This window comes from Condylostylus longicornis, unplaced genomic scaffold (assembly GCF_029603195.1).
Source record: "Condylostylus longicornis isolate FDR11 unplaced genomic scaffold, ASM2960319v2 ptg000063l, whole genome shotgun sequence".
In the NCBI taxonomy this organism is placed as follows: Eukaryota; Metazoa; Arthropoda; class Insecta; order Diptera; family Dolichopodidae; genus Condylostylus; species Condylostylus longicornis.
The window spans coordinates 237,348-261,774 of NW_026578031.1; the positions used below are offsets into that span (position 1 = coordinate 237,348).

The 24,427-nt window shown below is 27.9% G+C and overlaps 6 protein-coding genes across 8 annotated transcripts; 4 read left to right on the forward strand and 2 right to left on the reverse strand.

Annotated features, from left to right (window-relative positions):
* Positions 1–194: 194 nt before the first annotated feature.
* LOC129612177 (E3 ubiquitin-protein ligase Su(dx)) lies at positions 195–5,487 on the forward strand. Its single transcript, XM_055525694.1, has 7 exons — positions 195–342; positions 1,657–1,794; positions 2,154–2,296; positions 2,366–3,065; positions 3,143–4,649; positions 4,812–5,010; positions 5,074–5,487. The coding sequence occupies exons 2-7, from the start codon at positions 1,737–1,739 to the stop codon at positions 5,341–5,343; spliced, it is 2,877 nt and encodes a 958-aa protein (XP_055381669.1). The 5' UTR covers positions 195–342; positions 1,657–1,736; the 3' UTR covers positions 5,344–5,487.
* Positions 5,488–6,014: 527 nt separating this feature from the next.
* On the reverse strand, positions 6,015–8,686 carry LOC129612187 (uncharacterized). 2 transcript variants are annotated; one of them, XR_008697212.1, is made up of 6 exons: positions 8,478–8,686; positions 7,937–8,106; positions 7,780–7,882; positions 7,433–7,694; positions 6,714–7,369; positions 6,015–6,623 (listed from the first exon to the last, which is right to left on the reverse strand). XR_008697212.1 is itself a non-coding variant. In XM_055525705.1 (5 exons), the coding sequence occupies exons 1-5, from the start codon at positions 8,537–8,539 to the stop codon at positions 7,085–7,087; spliced, it is 882 nt and encodes a 293-aa protein (XP_055381680.1). In that variant the 5' UTR covers positions 8,540–8,686; the 3' UTR covers positions 6,015–7,084. The 2 variants fall into 2 exon arrangements, 1 of the variants encoding a protein (XP_055381680.1); XM_055525705.1 differs by having other exon boundaries at positions 6,015–7,369.
* A 704-nt stretch (positions 8,687–9,390) lies between these two features.
* LOC129612171 (S phase cyclin A-associated protein in the endoplasmic reticulum) lies at positions 9,391–14,377 on the forward strand. Its single transcript, XM_055525683.1, has one exon. The coding sequence runs from the start codon at positions 9,608–9,610 to the stop codon at positions 14,303–14,305; it is 4,698 nt and encodes a 1,565-aa protein (XP_055381658.1). The 5' UTR covers positions 9,391–9,607; the 3' UTR covers positions 14,306–14,377.
* A 1,451-nt stretch (positions 14,378–15,828) lies between these two features.
* Positions 15,829–17,048, forward strand: LOC129612188 (V-type proton ATPase subunit E). Of its 2 annotated transcripts, none has more exons than XM_055525706.1 (2): positions 15,829–15,916; positions 16,107–17,048. In XM_055525706.1, exon 2 carries the CDS (start codon positions 16,143–16,145, stop codon positions 16,821–16,823), a length of 681 nt encoding a protein of 226 aa, XP_055381681.1. In that variant the 5' UTR covers positions 15,829–15,916; positions 16,107–16,142; the 3' UTR covers positions 16,824–17,048. The 2 variants fall into 2 exon arrangements, with proteins under 2 accessions (XP_055381681.1, XP_055381682.1); XM_055525707.1 differs by having other exon boundaries at positions 15,830–15,916; positions 16,088–17,048.
* A 106-nt stretch (positions 17,049–17,154) lies between these two features.
* Positions 17,155–17,963, reverse strand: LOC129612207 (NADH dehydrogenase [ubiquinone] iron-sulfur protein 6, mitochondrial). The gene is made up of 3 exons (XM_055525727.1): positions 17,751–17,963; positions 17,510–17,686; positions 17,155–17,285 (listed from the first exon to the last, which is right to left on the reverse strand). The coding sequence occupies exons 1-3, from the start codon at positions 17,871–17,873 to the stop codon at positions 17,217–17,219; spliced, it is 369 nt and encodes a 122-aa protein (XP_055381702.1). The 5' UTR covers positions 17,874–17,963; the 3' UTR covers positions 17,155–17,216.
* A 1,114-nt stretch (positions 17,964–19,077) lies between these two features.
* On the forward strand, positions 19,078–24,114 carry LOC129612191 (glutamate receptor ionotropic, kainate 2-like). The gene is made up of 12 exons (XM_055525709.1): positions 19,078–19,273; positions 20,353–20,562; positions 20,639–20,842; positions 20,904–21,121; positions 21,207–21,395; positions 21,467–21,619; positions 21,685–22,110; positions 22,169–22,328; positions 22,419–22,620; positions 22,683–23,113; positions 23,173–23,438; positions 23,500–24,114. Exons 1-12 carry the CDS (start codon positions 19,180–19,182, stop codon positions 23,887–23,889), a joined length of 2,943 nt encoding a protein of 980 aa, XP_055381684.1. The 5' UTR covers positions 19,078–19,179; the 3' UTR covers positions 23,890–24,114.
* Positions 24,115–24,427: the final 313 nt, after the last annotated feature.

The window sequence follows — 24,427 nt, forward strand, 5'->3', positions numbered from 1 at the left end:
AAACAAGAAGAGAAGAAAATATTTTTTAAAAAAGAATATTCAGAATTCTATCGGCTACGTTAAACACCTTACAATGTGAACACATCTAATTACGATAAAAGGGAAATTAAATAAGTCACAATGGCAATTGTGACTTATTGTGAAGTTGTCAAATATGTAATGTAAAAAAGTGACATCAAGAAAATTTTTTTTTTAACTTTTTCATAAGAAAGCAAAGCTAAAATAAAAAAAAACTCAAAGTTAATCAAATTTATTTAATATGATCAAAAACTTTATGTTTAGCTAGTTAAAATAATAGTTTAAATAGAAATTTTAAATTTTCTAAATTTTGATATAAGAAAAGTAAGTTAATATTTTTGATGCGACATTTATAATACGTTTCTATACATATCAACCTCTAAACCTAGCAATTAAAATTTAACTCAAATAGTCTACGCTATACCACGATAAAAGGTCAAGTGATTTTTTTTATTTTATTTGTATTATATGTAAACCTTTTTCGCGTAGCCTCATAATATAAGAAAAATTGTGAAATTTCAATTGAATTAATATAATTTTGGTGCAAGTTATTTCTATTTCAAGGACTTAAATTTTATATATTTGAAAAAAAAAAATAAAAAATCGATTTACAAATTGGGTTTTCAAATATTTTTCTTGTTGTTAGAAAAATTGATAATAAGTAAGTATAATTATTATTATTTTTTTGTCGAAAAGCTCTTTATCAATACTATGGGTTATTTTTGAATTATTACCTATTTAAGATAAGTAAAATTAGTAATAAATCGATGTGGAAAAGCTATAATGTTAATTAAATGGTTTTCCTGCTAAAATTCTAATAAAATTAATCAAAACGAGTATAAGTTGGTTTGTGTATTTTGCTTTTTTTTTCTTCAAGTTTTTAGGGTATGAAAATAATTTATGATCTTACGTGTTTTGTTGATTAATAAACTTTGTAAGATATTACATACTTTCTTGATTAACTCTTTTGAACCGGCTATTGTACTTTTATCTGATTTTTTAACTCTAAATAGGTAGATATACACATGAGAATATTGTTCTATACTATTACCTTTATAATATCATGATAAAGCAGATTAAAAGGTAGTACCTATTTACTTCTTTCAGTAATGATGAAATATACATATGTCGTCGTACGTAATTACCTTACTACAAAATATTTATTGAAATTTTATCGTGATGATATTTGAAATTTTTAAAATAATTATGGAAAACCACCCTTTATTTTACAATCAAATTAAAATTTAAGAATTTTAATTTTGTAAAATTACATAGAAAATAATAATAATAAAAATAAGGTAACCTTGTACCAGTTCTTTGCCCCTCTTTGTCTACTACATTTATATAAAACCTGTATCATTAAGGGACATGAGATTTTCAATTAAAATACTGTTTTACAACAATGACTTCTCATAGGATTAAAAATTAATAAGTAATGAATAATATATATTTTACACACATGCATATATACATAACGTATTATATTTATTTGAAATATTATTTTTTTTAAAAAGTTTCGCAACCCTGACTGACTAATTATATTTTTTATCAGTAAATAATAAATTTTTTTTATTGTTAAAATTTATTTAAAAATAATTTCATTTTTTCATTCTCTTTTTCTTCTTCTTTTTATTGTAGAGACATTGTTTCATCATATGAAAATGATATTGTTGAATATTTATGAAATTTAAATTTTTAAATAAATTCAATTTTAAATAATGGCGGAATCGACAATTAATCGCAATAATCAAGGATATCATCAATTAAGTGTTACAAGTAAGTTATTTTATTTAGAGCACATATAATTGAATTAATGAAAAGATAAATTTATAAGAAAAGTAAATATAAAGTTTGTATAATTTTCGTATCACACAGGAAAATGATGTGAAAATGAAGGTAAAAATTCTTTAGAATTTAATGAAAAAAGTTTCGTGTTTATTAATTTTTGATTAACATGGAAATCTACAAAATGTTAATACGTAAATTTCCGTAATTAAAATTACTCATCGTTTAGCAAGTGTGAAATAATTTTTGTTTTCAGTTTTTGTACATAAAAATTCTGGTTCTTTTTTACTTATACATATATGTATATAAAATATTCTTTTTTTTTATCAGACTTATAATTTTATTTTTAGTTGAACACGCATCCCTACGCAATAATGGCTTTCTTAAACCAAATCCGTATGTAGAACTCTTAATTGATAATAAAAGTAAGCGGAAAACGGATTTTGTGAAAAACACGTATTTGCCGAAATGGAATGAAGAGTTTACAGTATTGGTAAATTCTACTACTATGAAAAGTTTTTAATTTACGAATTGAATTACGAATTTTATTTTAATTTTTTAGGTAACTCCCAATTCAATTTTGATTTTTAAAGTATTAGATCACTCTAGTTTTCGAAAAGATGCTTTAATAGGTGAACGTTCCGTAAATTTAAATCAAGTATTACAGCATTATAATGGAAGAATAGATAATTTGGAATTAAATATGGATTTAATGTTTACATCGAAATCAGATAATAGACAAACGAAAAGCGGCGAATTGGTCGCTGTCTTGAATGGTTTAAAAATAGATATGACTCAAAATGGTGTTCCTAATGGTAATAGTGGAGCAAATTTGGGGACTGCTTCAGGGGCTCAAATTTCCCCAATATTGGCTGTGTCGGCAAATGATAACAATCAAATGCAACACAATAATATAGCTCTAAATGGTGGTTCAAATGATTCACGAAGAAGTATTTTAATGAATGGAATTAGAGCTAGAATGCGATTAAGGACAAATAATATGCAACCTACTCAGAATGGTGTTCCTCAACTTCAAACGAGCAATAGTAGCGGAAATGCAAGTGGAAGTAATACAATAACTGCAGGAATAAGTAATTTTAGCTTAAGTGGATCAGCACCAACAATGTCCCCGTCATTGTCACCTGGTAAACAAAATACATTATCGTCAACTGGAGCTATTAGAAGAAATAATGTAAACAGTAGCAATGTATGGGAACAGCAGCAGCCTCAATCACAAAGAATTATTGCACCAAATTCAAACGGTAAGTGCAAAACAAGATTGTAAAAAACTGTTATTTTCTTTAGAAGTATAATATTTATAAAATAAATCTAACTATAGGAATTGGAAGCCAACGTTCTGTACCCGGTTATCCAACTCAGCATCAAATAGTTGAACCATCAGCTAGCACTAGTTCTGATCAACCAGCACAACAACAACAATTAACACCTGCACAACTGCCTAATGGTGTTGCGGCTAATGTTCCAAATGGAAGTCCTGCTCCCGTCTCTAACGCAACAGATCAGCAACTGCAAGCTCAACATGCTGATGATGAACCATTGCCTGCGGGTTGGGAAATTCGCTTTGATCAGTATGGGCGAAGATATTATGTAGATCATAACACAAGATCTACCTACTGGGAAAAGCCCACCCCTCTACCGCCAGGTTGGGAAATACGTAAAGATCCACGAGGTCGAGTCTACTATGTGGATCACAATACCAGAACAACCACATGGCAACGCCCCAATAGTGAGCGTTTAATGCATTTTCAACACTGGCAAGGGCAACGAGCTCATGTAGTAGCTCAAGGCAATCAAAGATTTTTATATGGCCAACAGCAACAACAGCCTACTGCTTCAGTAGCACCCGTTACGCAAGACGAAGAAGATCATTTGGGACCACTACCTGATGGTTGGGAGAAAAAAGTTCAAGCTGATAATCGTGTTTATTTTGTGAATCACAAAAATCGGACAACGCAATGGGAAGATCCTCGAACACAAGGACAGGAAGTTAGTTTGATAAATGAAGGTCCTTTACCACCAGGTTGGGAAATAAGGTATACAGCAACTGGGGAAAGATTTTTTGTTGACCATAACGCCAGAAGAACAACTTTTGAAGATCCTAGACCTGGTGCCCCTAAAGGAGCGAAAGGAGTTTATGGTGTACCAAGAGCATACGAACGTTCTTTTAGATGGAAACTTAGTCAATTTAGATATTTGTGTCAAAGCAACGCATTACCGTCACATATAAAAATTACCGTTACCAGACAAACATTATTTGAAGATTCATATCATCAAATTATGCGACTACCGGCTTATGAACTAAGACGGCGTTTGTATATTATATTTAGAGGAGAAGAGGGTCTAGATTACGGTGGAGTGTCGCGCGAATGGTTTTTCTTGTTATCACATGAAGTTTTAAATCCAATGTATTGCTTATTTGAGTACGCAAATAAAAATAATTATAGCTTACAAATTAATCCAGCTAGCTATGTCAATCCAGATCATTTGCAATATTTTAAATTTATCGGGCGATTTATAGCAATGGCTTTATACCACGGACGTTTCATATATTCTGGTTTTACAATGCCGTTTTACAAAAGAATGTTAAATAAAAAATTAACCATAAAAGATATCGAAACAATTGATCCAGAGTTTTATAATTCTTTAATATGGGTAAGGGATAATAATATCGACGAATGTGGTCTGGAATTATGGTTTAGTGTCGATTTTGAAGTATTGGGACAAATAATTCATCACGAACTAAAAGAAAACGGAGAAAAAGTTCGTGTTACAGAAGAAAATAAGGAAGAGTATATTACGTTGATGACGGAATGGAGAATGACAAGGTATGCACATTTAGAGCAAGAAGTACATGATTTAATATTAAAACATTTAGTTTTTACTGCATTTATATTACTAATATTTTATAATAATTCTAATAAGAAAAATTACATTAAAAAGATTTAAAATAAGTGGGGAGCAAACTGAATCTTTATTTATTTATTTAGGGGCATTGAACAACAAACAAAAACATTTTTAGAAGGTTTCAATGAAGTGGTACCTTTAGAATGGCTTAAATATTTTGACGAACGTGAATTAGAATTAATTTTATGCGGAATGCAAGACGTTGATGTTGATGATTGGCAAAGAAACACAATATATAGACATTATAATCGCAATAGCAAACAAGTTGTTTGGTTTTGGCAGGTGAGTTATTCCGTATTTTGAATTTGTTTTTCAATATATGAAAAATAACATTTAATGTTTTAGTTTGTACGAGAAACGGATAATGAAAAACGTGCCCGACTTCTTCAGTTTGTTACCGGAACTTGTAGAGTACCCGTAGGTGGTTTTGCTGAATTAATGGGATCAAATGGACCACAACGTTTTTGCATTGAAAAAGTAGGAAAAGAGACATGGTTACCAAGATCACATACGTGTTTTAATCGGTTAGATTTACCACCGTATAAGAGTTATGATCAATTAGTAGAAAAATTAACGTTTGCTATTGAAGAGACTGAAGGATTTTGTCAAGAATAAATCAACAAAATAATCAATAAATATTAGAAATATTTAATGTATTTGAAATTTGTTTAAAATTTTTCTATATTCTAGGACCGAAAAGAGAAGTATTTTGTTTTTATGGAATTAAAAAAAAAAAGTAATAAATTGAACAAAACGAAATATTTTAATTATTTTTAAGTAATTTGTAGTTTATTTCTATATTATTCATTTTAGTAAGTTTTCAAAAGAACCATAAAAATGTTCACATTAGCTACATAAAAATTTAAAACAAAAATAAATTGGTATGTAAAATGTTATTAGAAAATTAAAATTTGTATAATAAGATTTTTGTGATTTGTATTTAATGTACATAATATAAATAAATATATAAGTAAAATATATAATATATATGTGTATATACATATATAAATATATTATATATATAATTATTAAATATTCCCAGCACTAGTAGAATTAATTGTATTTTTTTGTTCAAAAATATAAGATAAAAAATTTTGAAATGGTTTATTTTATAATTCCCATGTCCCCAAGAGTTAAGTTTTAGAGCTTCAGTTAATTTAAATTAAAAGACAAATTGATCATGATAATATAAATCACATTTTCATTTTTAAATCAAAAATTCATTGGGTATCCTAAAATACAATAAATTAAAAAACAATTAAACTAGATTTTTGATTGCACACTAAAACACAATTTATTGAAATATATGATTTTTTTTTTGTTTCTTGTCATTGTACATGAAATATAGTTCTAAGTTTTAAATACTATTCTATAGTCTAAATTACTACCTTTCATTAAATATACAGATACATTTTTGCTTTTGAATTGAATTTTTTTTTGTAAATAAATTTAATGCATGAATTAGTCAATTAAGTAACTTAAATAAACAAACTGAATAATAACTATAGTCACAGTTGTTTTTGTATCATATCGTTCAGTCCATTAATTTGATCATAATATTGTTTTTTATATTTCATTATTAAAGATAAATACTTAAAAAATTTAAGTATCAAATTTGTCTTGTCTTTCAAAAAATTTTTTTTTTTTTAAATCACCGCCTCATATTTTGACTATTCGTTAATTTTTGAGTCAACTATTTTTTGTATTTTGTTTTTCATTTTATTCCATTTTTATATATTTGAAAAACATAAATTTAAAAGAAACATATAAATTAAAAATAAATACAAATATTTTTTAAAAGATATTACAAATATGTCAGAATTCATTTCACATCAGCAAATTCTTTAGATGCATTATTGATTGCTAACTATCCTCATCACCTTATACCATCGACACTAATAAATAATGTAAATATCAAATTCAATTACATTAATTTTAATATATCAGCAGGTTTAGCAAAATAATGTATTTTAACAACGCATTACCTTTAGTAGCTGCTTTGCTGCTTTTGTTTTTTTTTTTAATTTTTTTTTTTTTGTTGAATCTATAAAAGAATTTTCTCCATGATTAAGGTAAACTTTCAGTTTTTTTTTACTTGTGAAAAAATTCTTTTAATTACTCAATTTTACATGATTATGATATTTAAAATATCATATTTTTTTAATGTTTTATATTTATGTAATTTTGTTTTTGCAAAGAAAAATTTGTATGTATTTCAAATTATATAGATTAATGATTTTCTGAAGATCAAGTATTTTCAGCTATAACACCAAATGTTTATACTAATTTCTAGTTGAATATATATAAATATTTTCCAAAAAATTATCATAGTATTCGAGGCTTGGGCGAATTCTGGTCACCATAAATTCATTGGCAAGGCATATCCTTTTTTGGATACGTATATATTGCGATCTGATGCCAAAATTGATCCAGTTTTGTTAACATCAATTAGAGTTGGAGATGAATTTTTAGTTTTCCCGTCGCCGTATGTTGTTACTGTTTCACTTTTACCATCCCTGGTACGCGTAACTGTGGTTTTTATGTTACCTTCAGAATCTTTGACAACGCGTTTTGTTTCATATGTACCATCAGGTTTAAGAATTGTATGTGTTACAACACTTTGACCAAACATTTTCGGACCCTAAACCCATATATTTGAAATTATACAACTATAAAATTTAATTAAGTTGTTATCATATATCACCTGATATGTTCCTTCAAATACTCCACCAAAATGTGGCGAAAATTTAGGTGTTATAGGATCCCTCTTTCTAACTGTCGGACGTTTCTCTTCTTCATCAATAATTGAACCATGAATTTTACCCAAAATTTTTTCTTCATCTGCTAATTTTCTTATATCTTTTGAATTAGAAAACATTGGTTTAGATGACTTCGGCTTTGAAAGTATATTATCCAATTCAGGTGAAACGCGTTGCACCAATGAATGTAATTGATCGGAATTAATTCTACAAATAAGTTTTTAAAAGACAATTTGTCTAATTATTGTAAAAACTAATTTTATAAAAAAGAGTAAATCAAAATTATTCTTACTCCCCGTCCAAATCAGTATCACTTGTATGCTGTTTGAACTCTTTTTCATAACCAGGTTTCAGATATTCGTTCTTTAAATCTCTGTCAAACAAATCACCATTTTCTGAAATTTACAAGATATTTTGTAATTTTTCCGACACACGTCAAAAATCAATACCTTCAATTTCTCTAATCGATTTCATCATTTCTTGCATTTGACGTTCAAAATGCTTTTGCAATTCGATCGGATTAGTAAAAATTTGAAATGCTTTTGTCCTTCCAAAAAGTTCATCATCAGTTTCATCTTCTTCATACCAAGCCGGCTTACGAAACTCATCCTTTTGAAATCTGTGTAAAAAAAAATATGTATTTTATTTTATAAATTTGATCGTTCAATTTATAATTTATTTCATAAATTTATAAATTCAGATTCTGAGGGAAGTTCTAAAATTTTATAATATAGATGGTAGGTAGGTGCAGTAGGTAGGTACCTACATTACAAATGAACTGTTTACGTTATTGATCTCAAATACTCGAAAATATTTATGCAACGCTATCCAATAATAACCCAATCGTTGTAATTTACAAAGTAATAAGATATATGTTATTTTGTTTTCAATATTTTATTACGTTGCAAAAAATTGTTATTCAATATGCAATTCAACTTTTTCTCACGGGTTTGTCAAAAAATATCGATTTATTTTCCGCCATTAACTTACTCAGTTTCAGATTCGGATTTTCCTTCTTGGGTTTTTGAAAACATTTTTTTTAAAATATCCATTTTCAAATAAAATTAAATAATATATTCAAATGAAATATGTTTTGCAAATACTGTTATTTATAATAATATAAATATTTACTTCCTTTTGTAATAATATAAAAAAGGAAAAAAAACCGAAACCGAACTATCTGGAAATAAATTTGCTTCACTCCTGATAAGAAAAATAATAACACGCATGACAGCTCTTTATATGACTTTATATTTTAAATGTCATTCTCGTTAACACCACAGTTTTGTAAAAGCTGTCACAGTAATAACGCCTGTTCTGCATCTTGATCATTTAAGATATATTGAACAAATAGATATATCAAGAAATAACTCGAGAAAATAATTTTCGAATAACGATAATATAGAATCCCCTGGAACTAAACTGATCCTAATTTATTTATCGATTTTTTAAGCAATTCAAAATTCAAAGTAAGTTCAAAAAACTTTTTTTGGCAAAAAGATGAACAAATTAAATAATTTTGAATTGGGAAATAAAAAAAATTAACTAAAATAAGATTTGAATTCCTTTTTAAGTTTTGAAAGATTTTTCATTTTTGTGGTTTTTGAAGAACTCTGTAGTTTTTAAATTTAATATTTTTTTTATAAAAATGTTGTATAAGAAGAAAACCACATTTAAGATTAAAATAAAGTCAGTTAATGAAATTATGTATTTAAGTTATGAACTTTACAAAAAAACATTTTCGTTTGTTGGCAATTAGAAAGGCAATCGAATGAACCCTATCTAAATATTTCATATTTTGAAGTTTAACATACATATGTCAAACCAAAAAAAATTTAACGTAAATAAAAGCAAAAAAAAAAATAAAACTAAGTTAAAGTTAAAACTTTGAATTAGGAGAAAAAATTATTTAATTCGAAGACAAGGAATTTAAATCAAGAAACAGACTATTTTTGTATTCAGTAAACAAGAAATTTGGATACAATTATTTTTAAAATTTTTAATTTCCAATATTTAATTGCAAATGAAACATCTGTTAATATCACAAAGCGAGGAAACATTCTATTTTAAAATTACGGAGATTTTTATTTAAAAACACTCAATAAAACTTGGTTTAACTAATGTCATTTTTGTCTAAGTCTTCTGAATCATCAATTGCTAAAAAGCCTCCCGTTTTTCCAAAGGTTCGACCAAATTTATATCCTGGAAAAAGCAAAAATGACAGTAACTCAAAAGGATCAAATAGAAGAGTTAGAAGTGCATCTACAGGTCGAGATAAAAAATCAGAAATTCAAGCCAGATATTGGGCATTTCTATTTGGAAATCTTCAAAGAGCTATTAATGAAATCTATGAAACTGTGGAATGTTATGAAAATATGTCTTCTTGTCAAGAAACTATTTTAGTATTGGAAAACTATATTAGGGATTTTAAGGCTTTGGCAGAGTGGTTTCGTGTTTCATGGGACTATGAATCTACACCATTACCGCAGCGCCCAAATTCACTTGCCTGGGAAATTAGAAAAAGTAATCCAGTTCCCAGAGTACATAAAAGTTTTTCAAGTCCCTTAACATCTGGGAAATCTAGTCCAAATTTTTCTGGTAAAAGCAGCCCCAGTTCTGCTGTTGAAGACAGCAAACCTTCTCCTAAAAAGTTCTATTGTTATGAATCAACTTCTAAAAATTCAACAGTTGGTAAATTAAATATCAAGGAATTATTTAGCAATAAAGGAATAACGAAAGAAATAGTGAGAGAACAAAATGAAATTCAATATGAGAGTAATAGAAACTTGGAAGATGCTGAAAGCCCTAAAGAGCAATTGAATTATGAATTTGGTTGTGAAAATAAAGATTTATCCGTTCAAGTAGTTGAAAACGAATTGTGTAATAAGTTTGATAAATGTGATAATAGTACTCAAACAGATTTAGAAGATGAAAATTTAACATTAGCTGAAATAAGAGAAAAACTACAATCAATGAATAAAGAGATTAATCATAATCAAAATAAAAGTCCAATTTTACCTAGATCAATAAATATGGATCTGAAAAACAAGATTGCAGAGACTCAGGAAAAAACAGAAAATACAAACAAAATCGAAAAGAAATCTGAAAACGTTACAACAAAAACTATAGAAAATAAGCAAATTGAGAAAAATCTTAAAAAACAGATTAGTCCAGTAAAGTATTCTACAATTTTAAATAAAAACATTTCTAGTAAACCAGCGGCGAAATCGGTGTCACTAAGAAATAAAAATTTTGTGCGGTCAACTTGTTCGTTAGATACACAACATGTTCAACCCGTGAACGACAGTATTCCAAATGCAAATAAAGCAAATAATAAAACAATATTGAATAAAATTAATTTTAGTACTAGTAATAGCATTAAAAATTGCCAAATACCTATCAATGTAGCCCAGAAAAAAATCAGTCCACAACATAATTCAAATTTATATAAGACTGATCGATGGAAGTCATCTACGAATGATCGCATTCCTCTGCGCTCAAAAACTATGATTGATATAAAAGACAGCAAGAAACAAAATGTGCCTAAAAATTCTATAAGCTTTGGAAGGCTTTCAAGAAATAGTAGCAGATCTATAAATAATTCAACTGAATTAAAAAATGAATGTAATCTCAAGTCAACGAATTCTTTCGAAAATTGTAATGCCAACGTTTCCAATTCTAATCAAAAACAGCAAAGTCAAAACGACGGTTGGTTAACAGTAAAAACCAAAAGGAAATCTAGCTCCCATTGGGTTCAGCGCTTTAATCAACCAACCGGTTATGCAAGCTTACCTGCCCTTCCACTTTTGGATGAAAAAGATGAATCTGAAAGAAAAAAGGACGAAAACAGAACGGAGGAAAATGATTCCATTTTTAAAAAGGAAACTAAAAGTGTAGGGAAAACGAAACCTAACATCGCATCAAGCAGAAACTCGAATAGACAAATTACAAAACTAACAGCCAGGGATAACAAAACAAATAACATTAATAATGGGTTAAAAACTCGTCAAACTCTCATTAAAAGGCAAAAATCTGATTTAACTGGTTTAAAAATAACATCACTTCATAAAGAATATATAGAAAGTAAAAAGTTAATAGAAAAAAGTAAATCTCCACAAAGAAGTGTTGAGTCAAATGAAAACAAAGAGGAAAAGATTCAAGATGAAATTTTGATTTCCGATGAAATAGACCCAAATAAAATTGATATTAAAATCCAAACAAACAGGGAATTTTCGAAAGCAATAGGAGATTTATATGACAGCTTATCAGTTGGTCCCAATTTTAACAGGAATGATGTTACACTTTCCAGTTGCGATGAATATGAAGAAAGAGATGATATGGAATCTGATGAAGATCAACGTAAGTTGCTCGAAGAACAGGAACTTTTGGAAAAACAAATTTTAGAGTTACAAAATACGGAAATTGATGTAGATACAGAAACTGATGAAACAGACTGTGAAGTTATGATTGATTTGGATGATTGCAACGAAAAAACTTTAACCAATGACCTTTCACACGATTCATTTACTGTTCCAGAAGAAGACATGACATTAGAAATGCGCTACTATCCCTTATTTTCGGAAATGTCTAATTGTGAAAGAAAGGAAACTCTTGCAACCTTACAAGCCTACGTTAGTCGATACCCGGGAAGAGCACAGGAATTACATCAAAAATTGTCTAGCCCATCAAGGAGAAGATCTTTACAAGAAACTCTCAAAAAATATCAAGCTAAACAAGCAAGAGCCAAAGAAAAGAGGGAACTACTTCAAAAAGAAAAGGCATTAAAAATTCAGCACCTTCTAGCGAGAGTTGAGGATGTAAAAGCTGCTAAATTGCAGTTAATAGAGAAAAAACGTTTGAGAATGGAAGAGCGATTGAAAAAGGCTACGCAAAATCGTAATCAGTATTTGCGCGATATTGTCAGAAAAGCTCATGATGAAGAAGAAAAGTTGAAAGAAATAGCTTTTATTAAAAATTTAGAGGCACAAAATAAGCGTTTAGATTTTTTAGAAGCGTGCAAGGAACATGAAGTTCGGCTACAAGATTTGGAGCAAGAAAGACAAAAAAAGGTAGAAGAAAAAGCTGCAAAAGAAGCTGCTGTCGAACGCAGAAGACAAGAAATTGAAAAAGCAAGACAAAGAAGATTAGAAAAAATGAATGAAAGTCGAATTGAGCGTGAACAAAGGATTGGAAAAATGCAAGAACAAAGGGAAAAGCAAAGATTACAGATAGCTAGAGAAAAAGCAAAAGATCGCGAAGAGAGATTGTTAGCATTGCAGGCACAGCAACAGCAAACTACTGAAGAACTTCAGAAGAAAATTATTCAAAAACAAATGGAATCTGCAAGACGTCATGAAGAAAATATCGAACATATTCGGCAACGAGCTTTAGAATTGTCCATACCTTCCCGAAACGTGGAAGAATGTTCCACACCCATTTCTTCAACAAAAAGTTTAGAAGATTGCAAGCCAGAAGACGGAGAGCTTTCATCTACTCTTTCAGATGTAAGCAGAGAAAATTCAAAGAATCAAAAGAAAAAATTGAAAAAACTAAAACAAAGAATGGGTCAGAAGGCGGAAGAGTATTTAAAGCAATTAGCACCAGTTCCAATTCATATTAAAAGAGAAAGTCAAGTTCCGAAATTTCTTAATTTAGTGAATAAGGGAGGAGGCCCCTTAGGAATGGAAAGACAGTTTAATCAATTACTTAGGATCATCGGAAAAGGTCAAGTAAATGATTTTCAATGTTTTTGGTTATTAGATGGCTTGGGTACTGTTGCCTCTTTTTTAACTAAAGCTATAGAGAATGCAGATGAATTAAATACAAGAACGACAATTCTTTCAGTTCAACTCTATAGGAATGCTTGCAGTTCTTGCCCTCAAATTGCTAGACATTCTCTGATGGGAAATACTATAACAGTGCTTTTTGATGCTTTAACGAAAAGTTGTCAACTCCCAGAAATAAAATCAGCTCGAATTGCAGTTCCATTGTCAGTCGAACTAATGTTAGCTTGCACCGTTGCTTTATCACCATCTGGAACTAAAAAGCATATTCCCATCGTAATAGAACGAATTCCCGATTTAATAAATTATGCAATAATGACAGGTTTAATAGGAATTTTATCTCGTCGTTGTAGTGATATACAAGATTCTGTAGAAAGCCAACAAAGTGCTGTGTTATCTTTACTGGCAACAATTGGTCTTTTAACAAAATTTACTGAAATATGTCCACAAGATCCAAGTGATCCAACACGTTTTTTATCAAGTATTAAATCAACAGATCTATTTGGGGTTATTACCACACTATATTCAAATGTTGTGCTTGTTGGTGAAACTATACCACCAAGAATAATATCTTTAGCAGCAGCAGCATTTAATTTACTCATATCAGTTGCAGTCTTAGATATTAATACATTCCAGTCCGTATTGACAGCCGAATCTCTTATTTCTATGAAATATTTAGATGTTGTATCAATGCTTTTGAAGTACTGTGGGCCTAAATGTTTAGGTTTTGATAATAATGAATGTCAAGCAATGCTAGTTGATTTAATAGCCAGTTTAGGTTTCTTTTGTGCAAATAATGACAAAAATCAAAATTTGTTAATTACGAACCCTCACTGTGTAATTTTAAAAAATTTGAGAAATTTGCCGGAAAAATTCAATGTTGTCATTTATCCATGTATTGTTACTATCATTGATTGCAACGAAGGCGCAAGGAAAATTGTATCAACACATTTTGAATTAAATTTATTTGATGAATACAGAAAATCAGAAAAAGCTAAAAAGAATCATTTAATTGCTTTATTGAAAGAGCATTAAGTTTATCATATTATACTCTACGAATCTCTATGTGATTTTATAAAACAATATGATTTTCTTCTATTAATTAAATTCGAATATATATACATGAAAATATTTTTAAAATTAATGTAATGATTTTTTTATTGTTCTTTAATATTAATTGTTTAATTTTATTCTTATTTTTACTTTATTTATATGTATTTTTTTTTTAAATATAACAAATTGTACTAAATTTGCAGTTTCTAAATGAGCCTTTTTTTAGTAGTAATTCTTCCGCTGAATTTCAATAGAACCATATTAATCTTTTTATTTGAAATTTGTAAGCATATTAATGTACTCAAGGGGGTTCAATTTTAGTTATTTGAATAAAATCTCTAATTTATGATATAGTAGGCACATATTAAAACCAAAGGGCATTTCCCCATTTTTTGCCCTGCTAGTAAATAGCCAAATTTTGAACAAAAGGAATAAGCGGTTAAAAATTTCGTTAAATGTACATATAAAAACCATGGAAGAACAAAGTGTGCGTGCATTTTTAGGAAAGCAAAACGAACGAATTCAAGTTAAGCAATAAATGTTTAAATAATCAAAAACCAAATCGAAATTGAAATAATTTGAAGTCACCTTTATAATAAGTTTGAAATTACTATTATACTAAAATCATTATTATTTGTAGCAAATATTTTCGTAATAATTATGTTATTAAATGTGTTTTAATAATATGATATACTTACGTATGTACCTTTTTTTGAATAATGCACAACCGTATACGTACACCATTTACCGTTACTCAAATACCGTTACGCTTTTCACAATTAGGAACAAATGCACTATCAATAGCATCATTATTATTAATATTACAAAACCCACATCAATGGTTGTCTTACGTTTGCCGATAAACTATATTTTTGCTTTTTTAGACAACGGTAATTAAAATTTAAAAAGAGTCGGTTTGATAGTTTAAAAGTTGATCTATACAGAAACTTACTTTTTCGAATGAAATGGTAAGTCTAACCGCAGCCGGATGCGAATACGTTCATTGAATTTTTTGCAGAAATAATATAGTATATATGTCAATTTTTTCTTAAAAATATATTTAACTAATTTATCTCGAATTTTTTTGAATTTTTCAAGGAAATTCTTGAATTTTTACATAATTATTTAATTTTGTATAATTATTAACTGAATGTAGTATTAAATTTTTCACTTGCTAGTTTGTATTATACAACAGTAGTCCTTAATATTAGGTTCCTTCACGAAACAAAAATGGAATAATAGGCTAGGCTACGTAATAACTCAGCCTAGGCTAGGCTACGTAATAACTCAATTAAAAAATAATTAACAATGCTTAATATTTCTTACTAGGAATAACTAAGTTAAAATTTATTAATGTCTCGTACAGGGACATATTTTTTATTAGTTTGCTCTAAATATTCCTCACATGAATCCGTAGATGTCGCTTTTATAAAATTAATTTGCGGTGTCGTAAAATGTCATTGAATAGTTGTCAAAATCGATTTCTATCAAATTTTTGTAGTCACCTGACAAGAAAGAATTTGCACTAGACGTACATACAGCAACTTGAAAAATTTCATCTTTAAGTTTTCTTGGTGCTTATTTTTCCAATTGGTTCGTAAAATTTTTAAAGAATTTAAAATTAATTTTTTTTAAAATCTTTGTAAATTTTTATTATTACAATTTAAACAAAAAAAAAATAAAATATCTAAAATTTTAGTTAATTTTTTAAAATAAATATATCTGTCACATGATCAAAATAACTTATAAGATAATATTTGTAAGATTTTTTATTGTTTTGCAGATCTAATAAGAAAAATTCCATAAAAATAGTATCAAAATGGCTCTAAGCGATGCAGATGTTCAGAAACAAATAAATCATATGATGGCTTTCATCGAACAGGAAGCTACTGAAAAAGCTGAAGAAATCGATGCAAAAGCTGAAGAAGAATTCAATATTGAAAAAGGACGTCTAGTTCAGCAACAACGATTGAAAATAATGGAGTATTATGAAAAGAAAGAGAAACAAGTTGAACTACAAAAGAAAATTCAGTCTTCTAATATGTTAAATCAAGCTCGCTTAAAAGTATTAAAAGTACGTGAGGATAATGTTAGAGCAGTATTAGATGAAGCTCGTAAAAGATTGGGAGAAGTAACTAAAAATCAATCAGTTTATCGGGATATATTGCAAAAGCTAATTGTTCAAGCATTATTCCAAACAATGGAACCACAAGTGACACTTCGCTGCCGTAAGGTTGATCATGATTTAGTTTCAGATGTATTGCCAAGTGCATATGAACAATATCGTGCTTCTATTGGCAAAGATGTTGTTGTTACTATTGATACTGAAAATTATTTACCACCTGATACTTGTGGCGGTATTGAACTTATCGCTTTAAATGGCCGTTGCAAAGTTCCAAATACTTTGGAATCGAGATTACACATGATATCTCAGCAATTGGTACCAGAAATTCGTAATGCTCTATTCGGCAGAAATCAAAATCGTAAATTTACTGATTAAGCTAATGCAAAGAAAAATTAATAAAAAATAAAACAATAAGAAAAAAAGTTATTCCCTTATGTAAAATAAATCTAAATAAATTGTATTATCTTTTAACGTTTTACTTTTTAGAATGTAATTGTCATTGTATTTCGAAAAATTTTATTTAAAAATGTTAATAAATTTAGCCGTGAGAAAACTCTATTTTAAATTGGATTTATTGAAATAAATGTACATAATATATTAGAAGAAAGTTTTTTTTCATCACGCTTCTGTGCCTTGATAATTTTGAAAATTTGCATAATTTTGAATAGAAAGTCTAAGACTCTTAAATATCTATATAAAAGACAAATTTAAATGATCTTTAGCATTTATTTGAATTTCAACAAATTTAAACTACAAAATAAATTTTATTTAGTGATGAGTGTCCTTTTTTATAAATCTAAGACCGCAATAACCGCAAGTATGTGCTCCAGGTTTATCCTATGAATTAAATTAAAAAATTATATATATATTAGTGTTTGATCTACAATATCTTATTTTTTGATTAATTCATAAATTTGCTGTTGTAAAGTAATGCCTAATAACCTTATTTACATATACATATTATGGTATATACCTATGCATATATATTCCCAATATACATGTGTGCATACATATGTATGTGATATACAACTACTTAAAAGGATATAAAATTTTCAAATTACCAAATTAATATAAACTTTAGGATGTCCAAGATGTTCATCTCCACCATCACACCAAACTACACGTTCTGTAACCTCCTTTGGTGGAATTTCGTCAATTAATTTTATACCCCAATTTTCATTAACATAACGTGCAGCATTTGTGAAACGAACATTTCTATAATCATCCTTTTCAAAAACCTATATAAAAAATATGAATAATTCGATTTTTATTTTGATTAGTTTTTGCGTAATCAAACTTTACCTGTCCGGTATGAGTACGTTTTGTTAGATCTGATCTATCTTCAGAGACAACTTTTGAAGATAAAGCCCTTTGACCATTATTAATTAAAAGCCTGTATTCTTTTACAATATTTCTTAAAGCCATAACTATTTTTTTAATCGAAATAGAAAAAAGAAATAAATAGGTGAAACTTGAAAAATTTTCTTGTCAAACAGCTGTTTTATAATATTTTTTTTATTTTGTGTATATATAAAACATGAAATGTCAAAATTATACCAGCTTGTCATTTTTATAGCAAAAAAATAAATTGCCGTTCACATTTATTATAAAAATGTCATACAGATGGTGCTGATAAAATATCAGTTAAATTTATTTCCTTTCAACTACCAAAGTAATTTTTTGAGAAAATCAAGAAGTTTATTTTAAGAAAAAAATTTTTATAACAATAATTTCAATTTTATTATAAATTATTAATGATGAAATTGTTAATTTTGTTAACGGAAATTTGCTTACATCATTAAATTGGAATATAGAATAATATTATTTTTATCTTTTTAATATAGTTATTATTTTTATCGAGGCTAAATTTACTTTCTGATGTGAAGAACGAAAATATTACTCAACTTTAATCATTAATTTTACTGTTGTGTTTACGTATGTCACACATATGTATGTATGTAGGGATGCACTTAAATTTATTAATATCAAAAAAACTTTGTTTACAAATAAATAAAACGTAACTATAAAAAATTAAGCGAAGCAAAACAATTTAATTTTTTTGTATCTATATATATACTAATGTATATTCACCAACATTCACATACATCTATTTTTTGTAATCATTTCATTCATAAAATTAAATACGATCCAACTGCAGTGCATGTGCATTTTCTGCTATCTATTATTTTTGAGAGTATTTTTGAATTGGAAGATCTATTTTCTATGGTTTTGTATACATATGTATTTAAGTTCATTTACCATATTTTTGTATGAATCTGCGCAACTATGTAGGTAATTTAATTACATATACCCATACATATATTAAATTAATATAATTTCAGAGAATTAATTTAATCCAAGAAAAAAAATAATATGCAAAAGTTGAAACAAAAAGAGAAATTGGAACGTATAAAATAAACAAAAGATTTTTATGTTTATTTACAAAGAAAACAAAACAGAGAATATTTTAAGGAGGATGGATGAAGAGCAATGCATACACATATGATATTTTGGCTTAGTGTAAAGTGCTTTTTTTCGCGAAGGTCATCGGAAAACGGCAGAGCAGACCCATTTGAAAAGAAAACTTTTTACTCATTTTTCACTTTACAGCTTCTTAGTCTCGTAAGAATTTTATTCAGTTACGGACGCATTTGATTAAAATTTAAACGGTGGAATCAAAGAAATCATTTTTTTTTTGTTCCATATTTTTAAAAGATCAGTTTTATATTTAATGATTTTAAAATTGTATATAAAAAATTTAATAAAATGTTTTATATTAATATTGCAAATAACAATAGGTGCCGGTAGAAAGCAATTTAATATAGGTAAGTAATTTTTTTTTACTTAAATTTTTGAAATAAAATTAATTTGTACCAGTACACAAATATTAAATTGTAAGTAAAATATTTGCCGTGTTATATAACAATTAAAAGAATTGTTAAGGAAATCAAAGAGAGCATTATTTTTTTGTTTGAATTATTTGTGAGCAATAAAATTTTAACATATGCAAATAGTTTAATGTTGTAATTACATATTTAAATGTCTTCTTGTTTTTGTAATATCAAAAGTGATTGCCAAAAGGAATTAAAATTTAAAAAAAAAAATTATTGTTGCAATATCAAATTGAAGTAATAATGGAATTGTATCAATTTGAATACGGGTAAATGTTTTGTTTTCTATTAAAACTTTTTTAATGTTAATTTATGTTTAATTCTCATTCAGAAAAGAGTTTACAGGGTCTGATCATTTTAGTATGACTGCAGGTATTCAAAGCATACAATAATAAAGAATGTATGATAATACTCGTATTTTTAGGATGATCTTAAAAAATTCTTCAATTTATAATGTATGTATGTATACTCGTGATGTACACGATTTATTGTTATGTTATTGGCTGAATTATATACATACATATGTATACATTTTCCTAGGTATCTAATTTTATTAATAATTATTATGCTATTATTAAATGATACACGAAAATATCAATAAAAAACTGCTAATAATAAAAAAAAATGAGTACAATAAATAAAAACAAATAGAAAATACCATAATTTTTGCAATAAATTATTTGCTCATAATGACGTAAAGTAAATTAGAACAACACTCATTCTCTTTTAATTCGTTTTTCTTTCTCATTCATTAATTTGATGCTCATTAATATTATTTATAAGTGTAAACTTACATTCATATAATTTTATACGTAATATGTACGGTTGTGTATTTATGCCTGAAGCCTGAGTGATAATCAAATAATTAAGCAAATTTGTTGATAGATTTTTTTGTAAATAAAAACATGATGTGTAAAATTAGCTTTACATACATTCATACATACTTTTTTATTGTGTTTTACAATTAAATTTTGTTTACAACGGAATTATTTTAATGTGTTTTTCTTTTATAGGTGCAATATTTGAAAGTGAAAACGACGAATTTGATGTTGCATTTCGAGATGCTGTTGATCGAACAAATACTCTTGAGAGAAGTATAGAACTTATTCCGATTGTTAAGTATGCAGATCAAGAAGATACATTTAGTATAGAGCAAAAAGTTTGTGAATTAATTTCCGAAGATGTTATAGCAATATTTGGACCAAGTAATGCTGATGCTTCAGGTAATTTTATACTGTGTATTATACATTTAACATATGTATTTACATATACATTATTTATATATTTTATTTTCCATAGATATTGTTAGTTCTATATGCCATTCCTTAGAAATTCCACATATTTTATTTACATATAAAATTCGTAATCCAATTGATTTTAGAGAATTTTATTCAATGACCATAAATATTCATCCAGATGAATCGGCTTTAGGCAGAGCATATTCAGCTATTGTTACATCATTTTCCTGGAGAAGATATTGCATTGTTTATGAGAGACATTTGGGTACATACCTAAATAGATTTTTTTTGTATTATCCAAATTGTAACATTTTATTTTTAAATAGATTTTATACATTTGCAAGATGTACTGGGTTTACCAAATACCGAAGAAAGTCGAATAACATTTCGTGAATTACAATATGATGATTCTCAACAATACTTACCATTTTTAAAAGATTTGAAATATAATCAAGAAATGACGTTAGTTGTAAACATTGCCAATGAAAATATTATACCGTTTTTAAAACAAGCTCAAGAGATGGATATGGTTGGGGAATATCAGGTGATACTTATTGTATTTTATTAAAATTCAATTAACTTTTCTTATCCTTACTAAAATGTTGCACGTATTTATTTTAAAATTACAGAGCTTTTTCCTAATGCCATTGGATGCACATACTTTAGATTTCGAAGAGTTGATTACCGTAAGTGCAAATATTACAACAATGAGAATAATTGACCCAACAGATTTTAGTGTAAAAAGTGTTTTACATGATATAGAACAAAGAGAAAGAAGTAGAGGAAACTATTTCAAAACTTCCGATGGTAATGTTAAGGTAATCTGAAATTAAAATATTTATGTAGTACTTATATGAAAAAAAAGAAACTAAAATAAAAATAATTTTAGACAAATATGTTATTAGTTTATGATGCTGTTTGGGTATTTGCAAGAGGATTAGCTGAATCTGGTCTTGTAGAAGATATGGAACCACCAACTGGTCGATGTGATGATCCAACGCCATGGCCCTTTGGCAGAAATATTACAGATTCTATAAAAAATGTTTGCATTTCATTTTTAAATTCAAGTTTTATTATAAAAAATACACAATATTTTTTGAATTACAGAGAAAAGAAGAAGGAAGTACCGGACGTATTGATATTACAGAACATGGAAAACGTGTTTTCTTTACAACACAAATATTAGAGTTAACAGAAGATGGATTCGCTGCATTTGCAACATGGAATCCTTTAAGTGGTGTTGAAAATATTGGTGTAGAAGAGAGTGCTAAACGTAAAGAAGGAAAACTTGCTAGTAAAATTTTCATAGTATCATCAAGAATCGGAAAGCCATTTTTATTTGATTTGGGTAAAGATAATTCAAGTTTGACGGGAAATGCTAGATACGAAGGTTATTCAATGGATTTAATTGATGAAATATCTCAAATTGTTGGTTTTAAATATGAATTTGTATTGTCACCGGACGGAAAATATGGAGCATTTGACAAATCAACTGGAAAATGGAATGGAATTGTAGGTCAAGTCATGGAAGGTGTAAGTTGAGGTTAAAAATAAATAAAATTAATTGTTAATAACTTTTGTATTTCAAAAGAAAGCTGATATGGGAATATGTGATTTAACGATGACATCAGCTAGAAGAACTGTTGTTGATTTTACACCACCATTTATGACTTTGGGTATTAGTATACTTTATATCAAAGCAGATCCAGTACCACCAGATTTGTTCTCATTTAGATTGCCATTTTCAGCAGGTAATTGTTAATTCCAATTTCAATATCACTCTCATATTAAGTAATTGCATTAGAATAGTAAAATTTTTTAAAAACAATTTTCTTATTTAGACGTGTGGAAATACACAAGTGCTGCTTATTTAGGAATTTCATTGATGGTATTTGTTACAGCAAGAATAGCTCCAGATGAATGGGAAAATCCGTCACCGCAAAACCCGGAACCTGAAGAATTGGAAAATATTTGGACCATTAAAAATACGGTTTGGTTGGCAATGGGATCTATTATGGGTCAAGGATGCGATTTACTTCCAAAGTAGTATATCTAGTATATAAGGAATATCCTTATATTAAAATTGCAATATTTTTAATTTTTAGATCAGCTTCTACACGTATTCTAACAGGAATGTGGTGGTTTTTTGCTCTTATGATGCTCAATTCTTATACCGCAAATTTAGCGGCATTTTTAACAAATTCTCAAATTGATACTTCAATTAAGAATGTAGAAGATTTGGCAAAACAAACTGAAATTAAGTATGGTGCTGTTGCTGGTGGTAGTACACAGGGATTCTTTAAAAATTCCGATGATGCATTATATCAGAAAATGTGGTCTTTTATGGATGCAGAAGATCCATCTGTTTGGACTGAAACAAATGATTTGGGTGTTGAAAGAATTAAAAAATCTAAAAGAAAATATGCTTTCTTTATGGAATCAACAACTTTGGAATATATAGCTGAAAGAGATTGCAATTTATATCAAGTCGGGAAGTGGTTAGATTATAAAACGTATGGTATAGCAATGCCATTCAGTAAGTGGAATATTTTTCATAATATTTTTAGAGTTATATAAGTTTTTATATTTTTAAAGATTCACCCTGGCGAAAACAAATAAGTGAAGCTATGCTTAAACTGGGCGAAACTGGTAAGCTTGTCGAATTAAAACGTCGTTGGTGGAAAGAAAAGTATGGTGGTGGCGAATGTCCGGCTGAAGCTGGTGGAGGTGATTCTCTTGAATTAAGAATGGGTAATGTGGGTGGTGTATTCCTTGCATTAGGAATAGGTTTGATAGCAGCTTTTATCATTGGTTTTATTGAATATTTTTACAGTGTTCAATCGGTTGCCTTAGAGCAAAAAGTGAATTAAAAGATATAGATTAAAAAAAAATGGTATATTTAAATTTTTTAATTAATTTTAGATATCAATGTCACAAGCATTCATAGACGAGACAATGTTTGCATTAAAATTTTGGGAAACAAAAAAGCCAGTTCGTACACCTAAAAGTGAAAGCAAAACTACTTCAAGTAAACATAGTAACTCATCATCAGACAGTATTGTTTCAAATCGTTCTAAAAGTTCATCAAGGAGTTCATCGAAAAGTGATGGAAACTACGACAAAATTGAAAAGATTTCTGAAAACCTCAGTAAATCTACAAAGGAAGACGATGAAACTGACACAAAAAAGGACTCGAAAAGTTCAAAGAAAAGCAAATCAAATAATTCTATAAAGAATTTTTTTTCTGTGCTTAAAATTCGAATTAGTAAAGATAAAAGTATGAGTATTGGTAGTAGAAAGTCAAAGAACTAATTGAAAGATAAAATTCTATAAGAAGTGTATTATTCCCGTGTGAGAATTTCGAAAGAAAAAAAAATTTAAAAAAATTTCCTTACAATTTTGTTATACCACTGTTTCCAGTATTTTTTTTCTTGTTAGTTTGGAATTAAAAAATAAATTTGAAAAATAATTTAAATTTTAATTTATGTTGAAAATGGTTGTAAATTACACTTTTGCTTGTTTGTCTTGTTTAAATAATTTATTCATTGGAATATTTATTTGATTAGAAAAAATGGTAAAAGTTCTATAGCAGGTAATGCGATTTTTCTTTAAAACTAACGTCATTTGATTGTTAAAGTCCAAAACAAATATTGGGATATAAACTCAGTACGGTAAATCGTGAAAATCACACGAACAATAAAATATTAAATAAGTTGAAGCTGGGCATTCAGGTTCATTCAATGTGTAGTAAAGAACATTAACACTAATGAATAGTAACGTACACAAACATAATACAAGGGGTGCAGGAAAGATACGCAAAAATGTTAGACTTAACAGGCAATTTATAATA

What these genes read in the sequence shown, in the direction of transcription:
- LOC129612177 (XM_055525694.1), top strand. Translation starts at nt 1,737, where the DNA reads ATGGCGGAATCGACAATTAATCGCAATAATCAAGGATATCATCAATTA. An exon ending in TATTGCACCAAATTCAAACG is followed by an intron (nt 3,066 to 3,142) that starts GTAAGTGCAAAA and finishes ATCTAACTATAG; the next exon opens with GAATTGGAAGCCAACGTTCT. An exon ending in AAGTTGTTTGGTTTTGGCAG is followed by an intron (nt 5,011 to 5,073) that starts GTGAGTTATTCC and finishes TTAATGTTTTAG; the next exon opens with TTTGTACGAGAAACGGATAA.
- LOC129612187 (XM_055525705.1), bottom strand. Translation starts at nt 8,539, where the DNA reads ATGGATATTTTAAAAAAAATGTTTTCAAAAACCCAAGAAGGAAAATCC. An exon ending in AAATCCGAATCTGAAACTGA is followed by an intron (nt 8,107 to 8,477) that starts GTAAGTTAATGG and finishes TTTTTTACACAG; the next exon opens with ATTTCAAAAGGATGAGTTTC. An exon ending in TATTTGAAGGAACATATCAG is followed by an intron (nt 7,370 to 7,432) that starts GTGATATATGAT and finishes ATATGGGTTTAG; the next exon opens with GGTCCGAAAATGTTTGGTCA.
- LOC129612171 (XM_055525683.1), top strand. Translation starts at nt 9,608, where the DNA reads ATGTCATTTTTGTCTAAGTCTTCTGAATCATCAATTGCTAAAAAGCCT.
- LOC129612188 (XM_055525706.1), top strand. Translation starts at nt 16,143, where the DNA reads ATGGCTCTAAGCGATGCAGATGTTCAGAAACAAATAAATCATATGATG.
- LOC129612207 (XM_055525727.1), bottom strand. Translation starts at nt 17,873, where the DNA reads ATGGCTTTAAGAAATATTGTAAAAGAATACAGGCTTTTAATTAATAAT. An exon ending in AACGTACTCATACCGGACAG is followed by an intron (nt 17,687 to 17,750) that starts GTAAAGTTTGAT and finishes TTTTTTATATAG; the next exon opens with GTTTTTGAAAAGGATGATTA. An exon ending in CTAAAGTTTATATTAATTTG is followed by an intron (nt 17,286 to 17,509) that starts GTAATTTGAAAA and finishes TTTAATTCATAG; the next exon opens with GATAAACCTGGAGCACATAC.
- LOC129612191 (XM_055525709.1), top strand. Translation starts at nt 19,180, where the DNA reads ATGATTTTAAAATTGTATATAAAAAATTTAATAAAATGTTTTATATTA. An exon ending in TGTTTATGAGAGACATTTGG is followed by an intron (nt 20,843 to 20,903) that starts GTACATACCTAA and finishes ATTTTTAAATAG; the next exon opens with ATTTTATACATTTGCAAGAT. An exon ending in TAGATTGCCATTTTCAGCAG is followed by an intron (nt 22,329 to 22,418) that starts GTAATTGTTAAT and finishes TTTCTTATTTAG; the next exon opens with ACGTGTGGAAATACACAAGT.